This window comes from Schistocerca cancellata, chromosome 3 (genome assembly GCF_023864275.1).
Source record: "Schistocerca cancellata isolate TAMUIC-IGC-003103 chromosome 3, iqSchCanc2.1, whole genome shotgun sequence".
Classification (NCBI taxonomy): Eukaryota; Metazoa; Arthropoda; class Insecta; order Orthoptera; family Acrididae; genus Schistocerca; species Schistocerca cancellata.
Window position 1 is genome coordinate 159,043,252 of NC_064628.1, and position 17,018 is coordinate 159,060,269.

A 17,018-nucleotide genomic window follows, 5' to 3' on the forward strand; every position below is an offset into this window, starting at 1 on the left:
ATTCAAAGCGTTTGACTTTGTCATCGGGTGTCAGGGCTTGTAGCAATTGTAAACGGTAAGGCTTCTGCTTTAGCCTTTTCCGTAAGATTTTCCAAACCGTCGGCTGTGGTACGTTTAGCTCCCTGCTTGCTTTATTCGTCTACTTCCGCGGGCTACGCGTGAAACTTGCCCGCACGCGTTCAACCATTTCTTCGCTCACTGCAGGCCGACCCGTTGATTTCCCCTTACAGAGGCATCCAGAAGCTTTAAACTGCGTATACCATCGCCGAATGGAGTTAGCAGTTGGTGGATCTTTGTTGAACTTCGTCCTGAAGTGTCGTTGCACTGTTATGACTGACTGATGTGAGTGCATTTCAAGCACGACATACGCTTTCTCGGCTCCTGTCGCCATTTTCTCTCACTGCGCTCTCGAGGGCTCTGGCGGCAGAAACCTGAAGTGCGGCTTCAGCCGAACAAAACTTTGAGTTTTTCTATCTATCTGTAGTGTGTCGTGACCATATGTCAATGAATGGAGCTACAGTGAATTTATGAAATCGCTTCAATCATTTGTAAGAGCCCTGTACTTTAGTTGAGTCAGTCAATAACTCCTTTATGTTTTCTTTACTACTGAGCATTACTATTACCACATACTATCCTATTTTGTGCTTTGATTACCCCTGATTTATTACCTTTTACACCCAGATTTAATTTTAGCAGTTATATTTTTTACTTGTTTGGATTATTTGCTGTTTATCAATATGTGAAATGCTAAGTATCTCATTAGACATACTTACAGTTTGAAATCATGTCAATTTGCAGACCTTTATTGTTAGCTGGGATCATATTACTGTCTATTTTCACAAATATTTTTGTTGACTACTGGAATGCTTTAAATGGCACATATCAATTTGGGGGCAGCTTTTCTTTTAAAATAGTTTCTTTGGGCAAAGAATGGGGGGAATTTTTTATTTGCAGATATTTAACATTTAGTCTAGAGAAGTGGACAGTTCTCTCCGCAGATTAAAAAAAGGCTTCAAACTAAACTATGTAGATAAAGTGTAAAAGTGAAAGATATTTTTAATATTATAAATTTATTTTCATTGTACTCATCTATACATATGTAACTTACATGCTTTGTACATCATTTTTCAGAAAAGTGGAAAGTAGCTTACAACAAGTTATTTGTCTATTTATAAGATAGGAAGGAATACATATGCATTAACAGCACAGAAAAAAAATCCCATAACGGCATTTCATTTCTGAAAACCGGTGCCAAATATCACAGCAGACAGTGTTGACTGTTGCACCTAGTCCCGTGCAACCATTCCATTTATGATGTTAGCCAGGGCGTTTCTCCTTCGTCTCCAGGAGCCAAGCCCTTGGGCATGGCATTGTAGTGTCCTGTACCATGTCTTTGTTCTTTCCCCATCCTCACCCTGAGGAGTAAGAAAAATAAATTATTTATCAATAAATTTTTATCAGCTGGTCTACAGATATTACAAATTTCTAAAGTATGTCATTTTCCTGAGGAGGCTGTTGTTTTACTTAATTATTTAGCTATTAGCTAATCTATCAAACTACATCACAATAAATGCTGGTGTACTGATACATTCCACACATCACTAAGAGAAAAAAACATGACATCTCTAGTAAGAACTTCACACAGCCATCGTAGCTATGGGCACAACTATCACAGATGTGAAGTCCATATGTCATTGTTCCATAGAGCACAACGTATTTTAAATTGTTATTCATGCCATGCTAATGGATTCTAATGTGTTGTGTGTATTGGTACACAGTTGCTGGAAGGATCCACTCTTTCAATTTCACATATGGATTTCACATCTGTGATAGTTACAGGCATGCTTGTACCTGCTACAGTTGTGTGTAACTTGTATTAGAAATGCCTTCACATGTTACTTTTTTTCCTGAACTGATGTGTGGAATGTAACATGATATAAAGATAACAATTTTTATTGTGAAGTAAAAGGGCCAGAAGTTACACTTTATTTCATTATTTAGTAATAAGCTTATTTTAAAAATAAAAGAACGGGCTACAGAGGAAAAAAACTTCCTTTAAGTTATTTAGCTGTAAGTGATCCTTACTACTTACAGTGAAATGCCCGATGAAACATTTTTCTGTGGAACCATTTTTTATACAGTCACATTCAATATGAAATTTTGTCAAATGAAATACATGGTAGTGGACGAAGTTACTTGCCTTGAAAATAAAGGTTTCCTTAGATGCCAATTCTTGCACTTCAAAGTAGTCTTCCCAATCAGTCTCACAACATACTATGCATTTGTCAAGGAACAGGGGATCCTGCCAAAAGAGAAAGACTGTTTTAGAGCTTGGACTAGAAGATATAGAATTTTTATTAATTTTTCTGTGAAACAGTTGACTCACCCTTAATAATGAATATCTGCCACTCTTTTCTCTGACAAGTAACAAGGTGGCTTCACGAACCCCAGTCTTGCGGGGAAACATCAATAAATCATCAGGAGGCTCAATTTGATATTCCTCAGACAGCTGCAACACAAATGCATATAAAATGGTTAAGATTCAGATGTTACCTCTGACAAGGAAAGCAATTTTACAATAATTCATGTAAAGATTCAGGAAAGGCAGTATGGAACAGTATCTTTGGTTTACAAAATACTGTTCTTATTAGGATGATACAAATAATATAAATGAAGGATGTCCAAGAAGTGAGCCTCCATTAACATGATCAGCAAAAGAAATTTTAAAAAATGGTTCTTTCATAGTAAGTTATGCTAAATTGAATATTTACAATATGAACTGGACAATGCTATTCTCTCACTGGTCCATCCCATTCTTCCCCCCCAGTGGTTATTGTAGTATCAAGGTAGTATATTATGTGCAGCCCAGAAATACTTGTCTTTGAATGTGGTACAGGTAAGCTAAAAGGCTGGACACCTCTGACAAAAATAGCTTGTCATGACATTATGCAGTTACATCAAACAAATTATATACTATATACAGTCATTGTTCAGTAAAGTGAGGTTTAATATTTCAGTATAACTGTGGAATTTTTTTTAATTGCGGGAAATGGTGTATATTGAAGTCATCAGGCCAGTGGCAATGCAGCAGAGGCACCAGATGTGACTACAGGCAGCCACACATCATTCAATGTGTTTAATACACGCATAAAAAAAGTTTTGCATCACCCCGGTTCCCAGAACTCCTGAAGATAGATGTTGACTGTGGATATTGTGTCACAGACATAGTCCCTTTGACTGTTCAGAGATGTCACTAAACCGCCCAAAGATGTAAACAACCACGCATGAGCAGCGCCTATTAGACGGAGAGGGTCTGGGAGCCGATCAGTTCCAGTCATTCCCAAGGGAAGTGTCCAGGCATCTCGGAGTGAACCAAAGTGACGTTGTTTAGACATGAAGGGGATACAGAGAGACAGGAACTGTCGATGACGTGCCTCACTCAGCTGAGTGTTGCATTTGCCTTCAACCAGACAATCGTTGGAGACGTGTTGGGAGGAAACCCGATTCCCTGATATTTTGGGGTGGCATTACGTGGGGCCAACGTACGCCGCTGGTGGTCCCAGAAGACAGCGTAATGGCTGTACAATATGTGAATGCCATCCTCTGACCGATAGTGCAACCATATTGGCGGAATGTTGGCGAGGCATTTGTTTTCATGGATGACAATTTGTGCCCCCATCGTGCACATATTGTGAATGACTTCCTTCAGGATAATGACGTTGCTCGACTAGAGTGGTCAGCATGTTCTCCAGACCAGACATGAACCCTATCAAAAATGTGTGGGATAGATTGAAAAGGGCTGTTTATGGGCAACATGAGCTACCAACCACACTGAGGGATCCACGCCGAATCGCCATTGATGAGTGGCACAATCTGGACCAACAGTTCCTTGATGAACTTGTGGATAGCATGCTATGACGAATACAGGCATGCCTCAATGCAAGAGGATGTGCTGCTGGGTATTAGAGGTAACGGTGTGTACAGTAATCTGGACCACCACATCTAAAGGTCTCATTGTGTGGGTGGTACAACATGCAATGTGTGGTTTTCATGAGCAATAAAAAGGGCGGAAATGATATTTATGTTAATCTCTTTTCCAATTTTCTGTACAGGTTCCGGAACTCTTGGAACCAAGGTGATGCAAAATTTTTTTTGATGTGTGCATTAAATCTCACACACTATATCTTAAAAGACTAACATTGCAAACTCAACATAAATCAAAATTTTATTATTGTACCTGATTGAAAAGAAAAGTCTACTTTCATAATCATACAGGGTGAGTCAGAAAGAATGTCCCTTTTCAGTTGGCCGTTGTGACTGTGGGTGCATGCAACGGTAGCCAGTGACATGCTAGCAGGATTTATTTATTTATTTGTCCAGATAAATCTCTTTTTAAGTACATATATTGTACGCAGGATATTGGACAGAAAAATCGTTTTAGCTATTGGATTTTCAAATGTCAAACATACATTTTATAAATTTTTATGACAAATTGGATCTATACAGTTAATAATTACAAATTTTTGAAATACTGTATATTTATAACTTATTTCTACAATTAAAGATACAAATTACATTTTTTTCCTGCATAAGATACTGTGAGATTGAATAGCAGCAGTTTTTCAGAAGGTAGGATGTCATAGACTTTTTAAAGCTTTGTAGTTCAGTAAGAGATTTTATATGTCTTGGTAATCTGTTGTAAAGTTTTGTTCCTGCATGATATACACCTTTTTGGCATAATGTGGTGTTACAATGATTAACATGTATGTCATTGTCTGACCTGGTACTGTAATCATGGACAGTTTTGTTTTGAGGAAAAAGGTTTTCTTTTCTCAGTATGCTTTTTTTTGACATGTGTGACTATTTCCAGTATATAAATGCAGGGAAGGGGTAGGATCTTTAGATCTTTAAAGAAAGGTTTGCATGATTTTCTGCTGCTCACTTGTTTCACTATTATTATAATTGCCTTTTGTTTCCTGAAAACTGTTATGGCCTTCCTTAGGTTAGTTAGGTTTAAGTAGTTCTAAGTTCTAGGGGACTTATGACCAAAGCAGTTGCGTCCCATAGTGCTCAGAGCCATTTGAACCATTTTTTGTTATGGCCTGATGTACATTTCCCCAGAAAATGATAACGTACTTCAGTATTGAACGTACACGAGCAAAGTATACAGCCCTAACTGTTTCTGCACTAGTACTGTTGCAGAGAATTCTTACCACATAGCTCATTTTTGCTAGTTTTGAATTTAGGGCTGTGATATGAGTGTTCCATTTAAGATTTTCCTGGATATATATCGCAAGAAATTTAGTTTCATTTACAGCACTAATATTTTGGCTATCTATACATATTACAGGTTGTGCCGGATTTTTATTTTGATCAGTGTGGAAATTCATGAGTACCATTTTTTGGGGATTAAGTATTAGCCTGTTTCTGGAAAACCATTCAGACACTCCTTTTGTAATATCTTTTGCAGATGCAGTAAGATATTCTTCATTATTCCCTTCAATCAATAGACTGGTGTCATCTGCAAACAGTACTGGTTCAGAATCCCCAACGTGTGATGGGAAATCATTAATGTAGACCAAAAAAAGAAAGAGACCTAAAATGGAGCCCTGTGGAACACCATGACTTAGTCCACATGGTTCTGAAAGGTGTACCTGGAGTTCATTTCCTTCCATGTACTTAATTTCAGTTACCTGAGAGCGATATTCCAAATATGATTTAATCCACTGATTTGGCACAACTCTTACACCATACCATTCGAGCTTCCTCAGGAGTATAGAATGATCAATCACATCAAAAGCTTTTGTTAGGTCCAAGAATAAACCTGAGATATTTCTGTGGTTGTCCACTGCATTTAAGACATGGTTTATCAGATTGAAAGTGGCAGTTTCAATTGATCTCTGTGATCTGAAGCCATGTTGACATCCAGAAATAATAATATTCTTGTTGAAGAATGTAATTAGTTTTGAAAGGAACACTTTTCCAATAATTTTAAAAAATAGGGACACAAGCCTATAGTTACCCATACATTGATGATCACCTTTTTTATATAGGGGTATTACTTTTGCCATTTTCAGTTGCTGAGGGAAGACACCACATGATAAGGATGAATTGCATATGTCCAATAAAGGTGAAAGTATTTGTCTTGCTGTTATTTTTATAATATAATCTGGAATATCATTAATACCAGTTGAATACTTACTCTTCAGTGAATTAATGGTATTTAGGAGCTCTGTTGGGCTTACTGGACTGAGGAACATGGATATATTATTTATTTCAATAGGGAGTGGGAAATTCAGTTATAAGCAAGGGAGTGGGAAATTCAGTTACAATGGACACTTTGAGTGTGCAAGACTCTGTCCATGTGTTTGAGTTTTACATTGAAACGAAGTCAATAGTAATGATGTTTCTGCAGATTAAACCATCGCAAGTCATTCCGCATGGCCATACCAAACGTCATTGGTGAGCTATGTGATGCATGTATGGGTCAGTGCATTGTAGCAACTCTCCTGGACAGTCCTGAAATGTGAGGACATGGGAGTACCTTGACCATGAATAGGCACCAGTTCAAACAAGTCCTCAATGAACACTCCACCACAGATTACAGATGTGGCAGCTATGGCAGTGTATGGTACACTTTACACCTAAATTTGCAAGCATGGCCTTACAAGACACAGGTAGTGCAACACTTAAAACCCACATACAAGATTTGGTTTTGTGACACATTTTTGGAAATATGGGCTGATAATCTAGGAATTGTTGAGAGCTTGATGATGACTGATGAGTCCCACTTTGTATTGTCAGGAGCAGTTGAGAAGCAGACTGCCATTTTTGGGACACTGAGAATGTACAGCAAGTCCACAAAAAGGTGTTACACAGCCCAAAAATACTGTGACTTCTGAGTGACATGTGTCTATCATTCAGAATTTTGTCACCCTTGCACAACAGCAGCATTCCTGCAGAATCACGTGGCATCAACAGTATGGTGCAACAGCACACACTGCACATCTGTCAATGGACAAATTGCTTGAACAGTTAACTAGATCTCTCATCTCCTGTTTTGTTGATGTGGCTTCCACGGTCTGATGGCTCCTGTTTTGTTGATGTGGCTCCCACAGTCTGATGGCTCCTGATTTATTCCTCTTTGTTTATCTTAAGTCCAGAGTGTGTGAAAGTCACCCTGAAAACCTCCAAGCACTGGAGGCCAACACCTGTAGAAAAGTTGATGGTATTCCTGTTGCTGTACTGGAGAACATTTTGTGTAGCAGCTTCATAGCTCATCTACATTTGAGTGCTCTGATAAAGGTGGTGCTTATCTGAGTGATGTGATCATTTAGAAGTCAGTGCTACATAATGCATGAAACTCCAAAGGCTCACTAACACATCTGCATTTGTGAATCATGAAGCCCTATGTTAACAAAGTTTTTGTATAACATGAGAACATTTTGTTTCCCCACAAACTATTACATTCAGATATTTATATTAATATGACATGGCTGGCAGTTGTGACTCATACATATTGTACTCACAAGATACTTGTGCTCTGTGTTTTGTGAAACCCACAATTTCTAAATTTCTGAACATATAAAGCAGTTGCTGATCTTTGCACCACTCAGAATCTTAAAAAAATCAGCTGGATACTAGTACAGATTTTCTTCAGTAGTACTTCATTATAGATAACACCATCATCAGCAAAAAGGCTAATGTTACTGGTAATATTATCTGCCAGGTCATTTATATACAACATGAGCAGTAATTATTTCAACACAGTTCTGTGGGGAACATCTGAAGTTACTTCTACATCTCTAGATGGCTAGGAATTGAAGATAAACAGGTGAATTCTGCTGCTGAAGTAAAATGGAAAAACAGTGCCGATAAAACAGGGCAATTTCCATCTCTCATGGACATCCCGTGCCGAAAAGTAAGACCATAACACAGATAAATTCAAGTTAACACAAATACATAAGCTTGTGATCTCAACAGCAATAGTGCATTTACATTTAATCCTGCCTTCAACTCTCCAGTCCTATATACAAGTAGTGTAGTACCAATGTAGTGGGTAAGCGAAGAGAAAATGACCTTTGTGTCCCTAGCAGTAATATATCTGCCACCAAAATCAAGGGAAATGTGTCCATAGTTACAGGGTCATGGAATAGTGTGATGACCGTTCTATTAAAAAAGATAAAAATTTTGAAGTGGTGTTTGTCATCTACTTTCTAGCACATATTTTAACTGTGCACCTGCCAGCCATCTTCATGGGACTCAGTTTGAGATGATTGGCAAGTGCCCAGTTGAAATATTGTGCATGGAAATAGACGGCAACTGGTCACAATCTTGAAATGTTGAGTGTTCAGTATGCTGTGAAGATGTCAAGATATTTAACACTGTTATCATAATGTGTATCCTAAGATGGTAGGTGAGATGCTAAGTACACATGGGCAGCAAATTGGCACAAGTAATGATGCATTATATGCAACTGTACATTCATATAAATTATATTAGTGTAGTGTGGTTTTGTAAACTACTACTACAAGTATTTTTTTAGATAAAAACATTATCCTCCAATTACCTTTCCTTTGGTAACTAGAAGAGCATTGATAGGATTCAGTTTGATTGTTCGGCCTTTTCTCCAATTATTGTCTGTAGGATTTGTGTATAAAAGCTTTCCTTCCATGGAAAATGTTGCTTCTTCATGGTTCCACTCCAACACTTCAAGAGCCATCTAGAAAACACAGAAATATTTGTTATGAGAACTCTGAGTTGAGGCACAAAAGATGAACTGGAAAAAATCAAAGTATAATTAAAAAGTGCCACTGATCATTTCAACTACCTAGGATCATGCAATTTTACTGTGTTTTACATGCTTTTGGAAACTGATGAGAATTTAACGGCAAATTTCTCTCACTGACATGCTGCTGCTATAGAGAAGATAGGAACAACTCTGTCTATAAAAATTACTGTAACATTTTCATACTAGCGTAAGTGATAACACTGTTTGAAAACTTTTAATACAGTCTGAATGAGAAACTAAACAATTAAAATTTTCTAAGCTGTAAGCAAAAACTATAACTATAGCAGTTATTACTGGAAGATATTATGAACATCATACTAATAGGTGTCAAGAAGTAAACAACAAGCAAATTTACTATGTGTTACAAAGGTGGAGGAGGAATAGAAAACACATGGGTAAAACAGCAGAGAAATGACAAGTTTTTCAGAACTGATGATCCTGACAGGAGCAAGGGAGTATTTCAGATCTTTGTCAAGGGCATACATTTATCTGTATTCCATCTTTAGACATGTTTCGTGAAATTTTACAACAAAATGAATACTCTGAACAAAAGTATTTTTTAATATTTTTACAAATGCAGTCACATAAGAAATAAGAGGAGCTATAAAGCAATGACAATTTTTAAAATCGAGAGTCTACAAGAGATGCCTACAGTTTAGGGGCTGATAACGAGTGTAACAGAGGAAGTAATTTAACTATATTTCTCAAGTAAGAAAAAAATAAAAGATTACATAAATACTCAGAGTAGATACAGTACTGCATGGCAACTTACTTTCTTAGTGAAACATGTTATTGCACACAAAACCTGGTAATCAATAATCTGCTATGTGATTACACTATCAGTCAGCAGTTGAACTGCATACCTATATGGCATGAAAGCACAAATTAAACAAATGTAGCCAAATATTTTCTTGCCACTCTTCTTCGATGTATGGGAATGTTACTTCAGTAAGCAACAGAAATCTAGTCTGCATATCCAGACATTATTTTGGGGCAAACAGAGAGCATATGGCATGTATATCTGTTATTTAATATGAAAATATATCAGTTGCTAATGTCTTTACAATTATTTTTTATACAGATATTGAAAAACTACTCATCAAATAACACATTTTTATTTTTTGTCATTCTTAGTTGTCTTATTCTCCATACCAGCAGAAGTAAAATAACAACATTGCTGATCATCATCCATTTGATTGATTAGATACACTGAAAACTAGCCTTTTGTCTGCTAACAGAGACTCGAACATTCATAAAATTTAGATTTTGGTGGGCCACAGATGTTTCTCCAATTACATCTGATAACAAAAGAGTACCCACATAAGGTCTGCATTCATCACATATAATTTACATGGCATGAAGAAAAGGTGAGTAAAAAATTACAGTCTCTGTCTTTTATTAAGAATGACAAAAGTGCAGCCAAAGAATAAACACTGACAGTGCATTTTAAAGTTTACATAGGAAACTCTGGAAATCAACTTGGACGTCATTCCATAAAGCTAATAGATCCAACTGAACATGAAATTGTATTGTAAAAATATCCCACTTTACTAAGTATACTATATATGCACTTGTATTACATGATTGTCAGGAGGTTCATGTAGTTATAACAGGATCTGTATTGTTCACTGCATGAGTACTTCTTTCATATGGGCTAGTATGTTCAAACCATTTAATTTATTCTATTTGAAATAGTAGCAGTCTTCATGTATCTTTAATAGATTACCATTTTTGTTTTATAACTGTGATATGGTTTTCACTATGCTTACCTTTCTGAGTTTAATATTAATCATGTCACTTTCACTGCTCAATCTTCGCCCATTGATTATTGATATACGTCTCCAAAGTTTCATGGTGCTGATGTCCTTTGCTTCCTGAAATGAAAATTAATATGATGAGACATCATCATGTTGTTATTGATGGCAACTTACCTCTTAAGATTATTAGTTCATAATAGTTTTTAAAAAGCCAAGGGATCATTTGTTTAAAGACTTAACTGTACTTTCACAAGAGAAAATTAAGTACAGAGCTACAGAGAATCTTACAAACTGTGTCATGCACATACATATCTTTGTATTTGTGTGTTTAGTAATACAGCATGTGTTAATTGCTTTTACTGGTTTTCTGTTTCTTGCTGCGGGCATTTCTTCCTAGCTGGAATTCTGACAGCAATGAACCCGCAATGAACAGCAGCAGCTACTTCAACATATTAAGTGAATTCATCAGACTGTGTTCACTTCAACTATGGATCTGTCCCACGAATACCACTTTTATGAACAACTTAAGACAATTGGTGACTCCCACAGTGACTTGCATAATGTTTTTACCATCGGGATCAGCCTACATTGCGTGTTAAACACCAAAGTGCTCTTCTACCATCAATTACAACAATGATGAACATGTGCAAATGCCATGTGTAAGGACTTTTGACCTCCTTGGCAATACCGGTAATTAGTTTAATTTTCTTCAAAAACACAAGACAATATTCCACCAACTATTTCAGGTCTACACAGCATAGCCTCATGTGATTTTACTGGTCCATACGTGTCAGGCACAAGCCAGACGAACCTGTTCATAACCTCTTGCAGGGTTCAGATAGTTGGGTCACACAAGAAGATTCTTGGGTTGCCATCCATGCTGGATGTGGTCCCAAGGATCCCATCTGCTGTTGCTCTCAGACCACATGTCCCAGCAGGTCAATGTCAAAATTTCAGTGGAGCATATATACAATCAAGTTTTCACCCTAAATACCACTCTCTCAACTGGAGCATCCAGAAACATGATTCATGACCATCACCTTCACACTACACACCCATGGCATATTCAAGGATACTCCTAGGCTTGTAGTCCTATCACACAACATGTGGGGTCAAGCCCACATCATCATCGATGTCATACAAGCATCTCTGGTGGACAGCAACTCTGACACTGCGAAGGCAGCATTGCTCCATTGACCTGCCAAGAGGCCAGAGCACCAACTGCAACAAGTAATTTGCCAGCCACTGTGGTCGAGCTGTTCTAGGAGCTTCAGTCTGGAACTGTTTGGTCACAGGTCTGAATCCTGCCTCAGGCATGGATGTGTGTGATGTCCTTAGGTTAGTTAGGTTTAAGTAGTTTTAAGTCTAGGGTACTGATGACCTCAGATGTTAAGTCCCATAGTGCTTAGAGTCATTTTTGAACAAGTAATTTATGAGGAAAAATTGGGCAACAGGACACCTCCAGTTTGGAGACATCTCTGTACATCAGTCGATTCGACTCTTGTGCCAGACTGCATGCTGTGGCTTTTCAAACTACCACCTCAGATACAGTTGTCAATGATCTTGCACAATAGCAAAATGATAGAATGCAAATTTGTCGTGGCTGATAGGCCTTTTGCTCTCCTACAGCAATGACAATACACAGATGAGACAGACCACAATGTTTCTGCCAGTACATTCCAAGCATGACACACTGCCCGCAGCCACAAGCAGTTGATGCAGCCCATGCAGTTACATACAGTCATGAGTGTAACATCACTAACCTCCACCAGGGGGGCCATGACCTTCAGCCACCTGTGATGGCCATGTCCATGGCCGACAATGCCATTCCTCAGACACGAGTCAATGTGACAATGACTGTGTTGGTTTCACACTTGCTTTACCAGCACAGCATGCAACTGCTCCACACTGTGCAACCACCCAGATGCAAAGATGTGGTCTGTCATAGATTATCTGGAATGCTGTACTCATTTAAGTCACCTGTGGTTATAACACATGAGCCAAACTAGTTGTATTCCATTTCTGAGTGACAGTACGAGACTGTACATGTTGGATGACTCAACAAATCAATACTTCCTGATTGACACTAGCTCAGAAGTGAGCACCATTCCCAGAGAGAAACCACCAATGGAGTTAATGATCCTGATATACATCTACATAATGCTAATGTCACTCATATCAGACTTTTTGGGACTGTCATGCACACTATGCACCTCGATCTGCACAAGAAATTCCCCAGCAATTTCTGGTTGTACATGTTTGGGGTTGCAAATATTTGAGAACCAACCTTCGGCATGGATTTTTGCCTCAAATTCATGTTTCCCAAGACCTAACATGAAGTATACTCAGGCAAACCAATATTGAAGGGTCAGTACCCCACAGTACCAGCTTCCCATCACTGCATCCATAGGCATTTCCAGAGGAGACTTTTCTGAAAGAGCTTTCCTCAGTCTACACATGACTCCCATCTCCAACTGTTTAATGACCATTGGACTTTAGACTCAGAAATACAAAAGCTGATTATGAGATATGAAGAAGTGGAAAAGGAGAGGCTCCAGCAATGCAACGAGAATCTTGAATTGCACACCACAATACTTTTGGTAGGACGTGAACTGGATTCTGCACATTCTTACCTGTGGCACTTACAGCAGGAATGGAATCACCATCTCCAAATACCCAGGGTGACACCAGCAGATAACACAGATAACACACACACATACAGTTGGGACATGCCACACGACTTATCACAAATACTGGTCAGTATAGTGAACTTTTCAAACAGTGTGCATGCATCTGTCGTGTATGCCCCCATGTTCCCCAGATATCACAGGTGACCCTTAAACACAGAAGCCTTAGATATGACACCATGCACAAAATCAATACTATACCAGGTCTGCTGGTCTGCCACAAAGCAAGCAGACTGGCATCAGGCTGACTATGAGCAGCTAAGTTACTGCAAGTTGGTATAATCAGGCATTCTGATAATATGTGGGATTCACCCATACACTTAGTTTCCAAGAAAGATGGAATGTACAGATTATGTGATTATTGGGTCCTCAATGCTCACATGGTACCTGATAGTTACCTGATACCGAAGTTCCAAGACTTTTCTCATACCTTAGCAGGTACTTTCACGTTTGGTGTTCTAGACAGTAAAATGTTTGCCTGCAAATTCCCATAGCTACTGAAGACATATCCAAATCAGTTATAATAACACTGTTGGAGCTCTGTGAATTTTTGTTCATGCCTTTTGTTTTGAAAAGTGCAGGCCAAGCATGTCAACACTTCACTGATGACATTCTCTTCAAATTTCCATGCTGTTATGCATAATTGGATGATATTTTAGTTTTCTTTTAGTATTTCTGGAAGAACGTGAGGATCATATTACACTCATTTTTGAAACTCTTGAACATTTCAATGTAGAGATGAACGACAACGAGTGCCAACTTTGATAGCCCTGTGCAACATCCCTGGGTCACTCTGTTAGTCGAAATGAGGTTCAACCTCCAACTCAACACATGAACCTTTCCACCAGCTTCTATGGGACAGGATTTATCATGAGTTATGGAGACAACTGCCCACGATTAATTTCTACAGGCATCACTTGCCCCAAGTGGCAAAAACACATGCTTCAAGTAGGCTCTCACTTGGACTCCTCAAATTCTTCAAACATTTGACCAAATTAAGCTCAGCTTATTACGCACTACAATATCAGCCCATCCAGCCACAGTAGCTCTCTTGGCAGTTACCTCTGACTTGACTGGCACTGCGATTGGAGCTGTGCTTCAACAACAGTTGCAGGCGAGCAACTATTGTTACCCTTCTTCTCACAGTAGTTAACCTTGTCTCATCATAAGAGGTCAGCTTATGGTAGAGAGCTGCTTACAGTATACTAAGCAGTGCAACACTTTAAGGAAGTCATCAAGGGTAGACTACTCGCTATTTACATGGACTATTGACCACTGACAAATTGCATACGTAATCTAGCAAAGGACTGTTCTCCACATTCTCCACACCATTTCCACCATCTTGATTACATTGCACAGTTTGCTACCAATATTCAGTATCTCAGGTACACAAACAATGCACTATCAGCAGACATCAACTACAGTGTGGCACAGAATAATGGGAATGTTTGAAATGAGTAGTGGCAGCCATGGGCAGGTGGCAGCACTGTGGGTTCGTAGCAGTTAGTGAGTTAACAGTCCGCCATTTCACTAATCATGGATCAGTGGAACAGACAACAGTGTGTGTTAGCCATAAAAATCTTTTATAAAAACAATGGTGGTTTGGTATGGCTCAGAGGGAGTTTCAATGTTTTTATAGTTTAGGATAACATAATGCCATTCCTTCAAAACATGTGATAAAATGTTGGATTAATAACTTTGAAGAGACTGGATTTGTCCTCAAGTGTACAAACTACAGATGGTGCAACAACTGAAGGACAATGATTACCAGTTATGATTAGGATTCTGTAGACAAATGATAACAAAAATAAACAATGACAGTGAATTTCTAAACAAATTGTGGATATCAGATGAGGCACATTTCCATCTCATAGGTTATAGGAATAAATAGAACAACTGTTACTGGCCAAACACAAATCCTAATGACGTTCATGAGCGCCCTTTACACGCTAGTAAAGTGACAGTATGGTGTGGTGTTTCATCACATGGGATTATTGGACTGTATTTTTTCACAGATGAACAGGGAACCACAATAACTGTCAATGCCGATCATTACTTGGAGATGTTACAAACTTTCATTAGTCCTGCATTGAACAATGTTCCAAACATTCAAGAAGCCTGGTTTCAACAGGATGGAGCGACATCACACACTGCACGGAAATCAATGGCATATGTGCTAGAACTGTTTGGCAAGCGTGTGATCTCACAATCTGGTAATATTCCCTGGCCCCCAAGATCGCCATACTTATCCGTTTTGATTATTTCTTGTGGGGTTACCTCAAGAGCAAAGTCAATACGACTCGATGAAAAACCTGGGACGAGTTAAAACAGAGACTTACAGATGCAATTCACAGTATCCCAGCTCAGATGTTGCTGTGGTCAATGAGGATTCTCAACTGCAGATTTCACGGATGTATTTCTACAGAAGAACGCCATATTAGGGATATATTAAAAAAAAAAAAAATGATAAATGCCATCAATGTTTCATAAATGACAAAGTTGAAAGGTTTCAATTACTATGAATGCAATTTATTTCCTTCATCACTTCTAGTGTTATTGGATTGTGGAAATGTTCCTGTTTTTCTGTGTCAACTTGTGTAACAAATGCACCAAGGCCCAACAGAAGGATTCACACATCTGCAGTCCCCTACAAGACACTATAACTATTTGATTTGAATGGTTCACTATTCCTGATTCCTCCATACAGTTCTTGTGTGACTTGTCACAGAACTGCTTCTGCCCATTAGCCTCAATCACTCACTATGACAAAGCCTATTTTTGATATACTGCATGAACTGTCGTACTCAGGTGTACACCTCACTACTAAACTTGTTACGGACCAATTGTCTGACCAGATGTGAAGTAAGACTGCAAACTCTGGACAGCTTGCCAGTGCAGCAAGACTGGTCAACATGTACAGCCAAAACACATGCAATATAAAATACCCAATGACCAATTACAATGTGTACAGCTCGACCTAGTCGGCCCCTTACTAAATTTGGAAGCTTTACAGTGTGTTCTTTCTGCAATCAATCACATCACCTGCTGGACTGCAGCAACACCCTTGCCAGACACAATGGTGTAAACAACAGCGAGGGCATTTGCACAATTGTGTATATAACATTCTGGCTGCCCGTCATCCATCACTACCAACCAAGGCCACCAATTTTGAGTCTGCTCTATTCTCCAAACTATCTTTGTGGCATCCATTGCTTCTGCACCACAGTATACGATCCACAGAGCTATGGTTTGGTGGAACGCTGACCTCAAACAGTCACACCAGCACTTATGTGTTGAGGGGCCACTGGACAGTTTACTTACCCTGGCTTCTTTTAGGTGTGCATTCTGTGTTCAAAGAAGACCTCCATGCCTCTTCAGCAGAGATTTTACAGGATGTTCAATTTACTGGCAGATTTTGTCTTTCTGGTACAGCCAGCAATGACTACAGAGCTACCAGCTTTAGTCTGGAGAGTGAAACAACACAGCATGCAACTAAGAATACTAAAGTCAGCCCCATGGCTCAGCATAGCTGAGCACTCTGCCACTACAATTTCATAAGCTCAGTGCTGACCAGCAATCCAACTAAAGTCATCCCTGATGACCCCCCCCCCCTCCCCTCTCCTTTACTCATGCCACCTGTCCTAAAAAGGGGAGCTGTGTACTGCACTGCAGCCAGCCATTGGATGTTTGGTCATGCAGAACTGTGGAAAAAAAGTCAGCATCTGCAACCTCCGGTGACCTCCTGCTTCTGCTTAGGGCTCCTGGGGGAAGGCTGGGTGGGGT

The 17,018-nt window shown here is 38.9% G+C and overlaps 1 protein-coding gene across 1 annotated transcript in view; it reads right to left on the minus strand.

Annotated features, from left to right (window-relative positions):
• Positions 1–1,087: 1,087 nt before the first annotated feature.
• The window catches only part of LOC126176176 (uncharacterized), a 127,091-nt gene continuing 111,160 nt past the window's right edge, over positions 1,088–17,018 (minus strand). Inside the window, exons 11-15 of the mRNA XM_049923317.1 lie at positions 10,561–10,665; positions 8,570–8,722; positions 2,387–2,509; positions 2,201–2,302; positions 1,088–1,415 (exon numbers count right to left, since the gene is read on the minus strand). Coding sequence (XP_049779274.1) covers positions 1,287–1,415; positions 2,201–2,302; positions 2,387–2,509; positions 8,570–8,722; positions 10,561–10,665 — 612 coding nt within the window. The 3' untranslated portion in view covers positions 1,088–1,286. The remainder of the gene's footprint in view (positions 1,416–2,200; positions 2,303–2,386; positions 2,510–8,569; positions 8,723–10,560; positions 10,666–17,018) is intronic.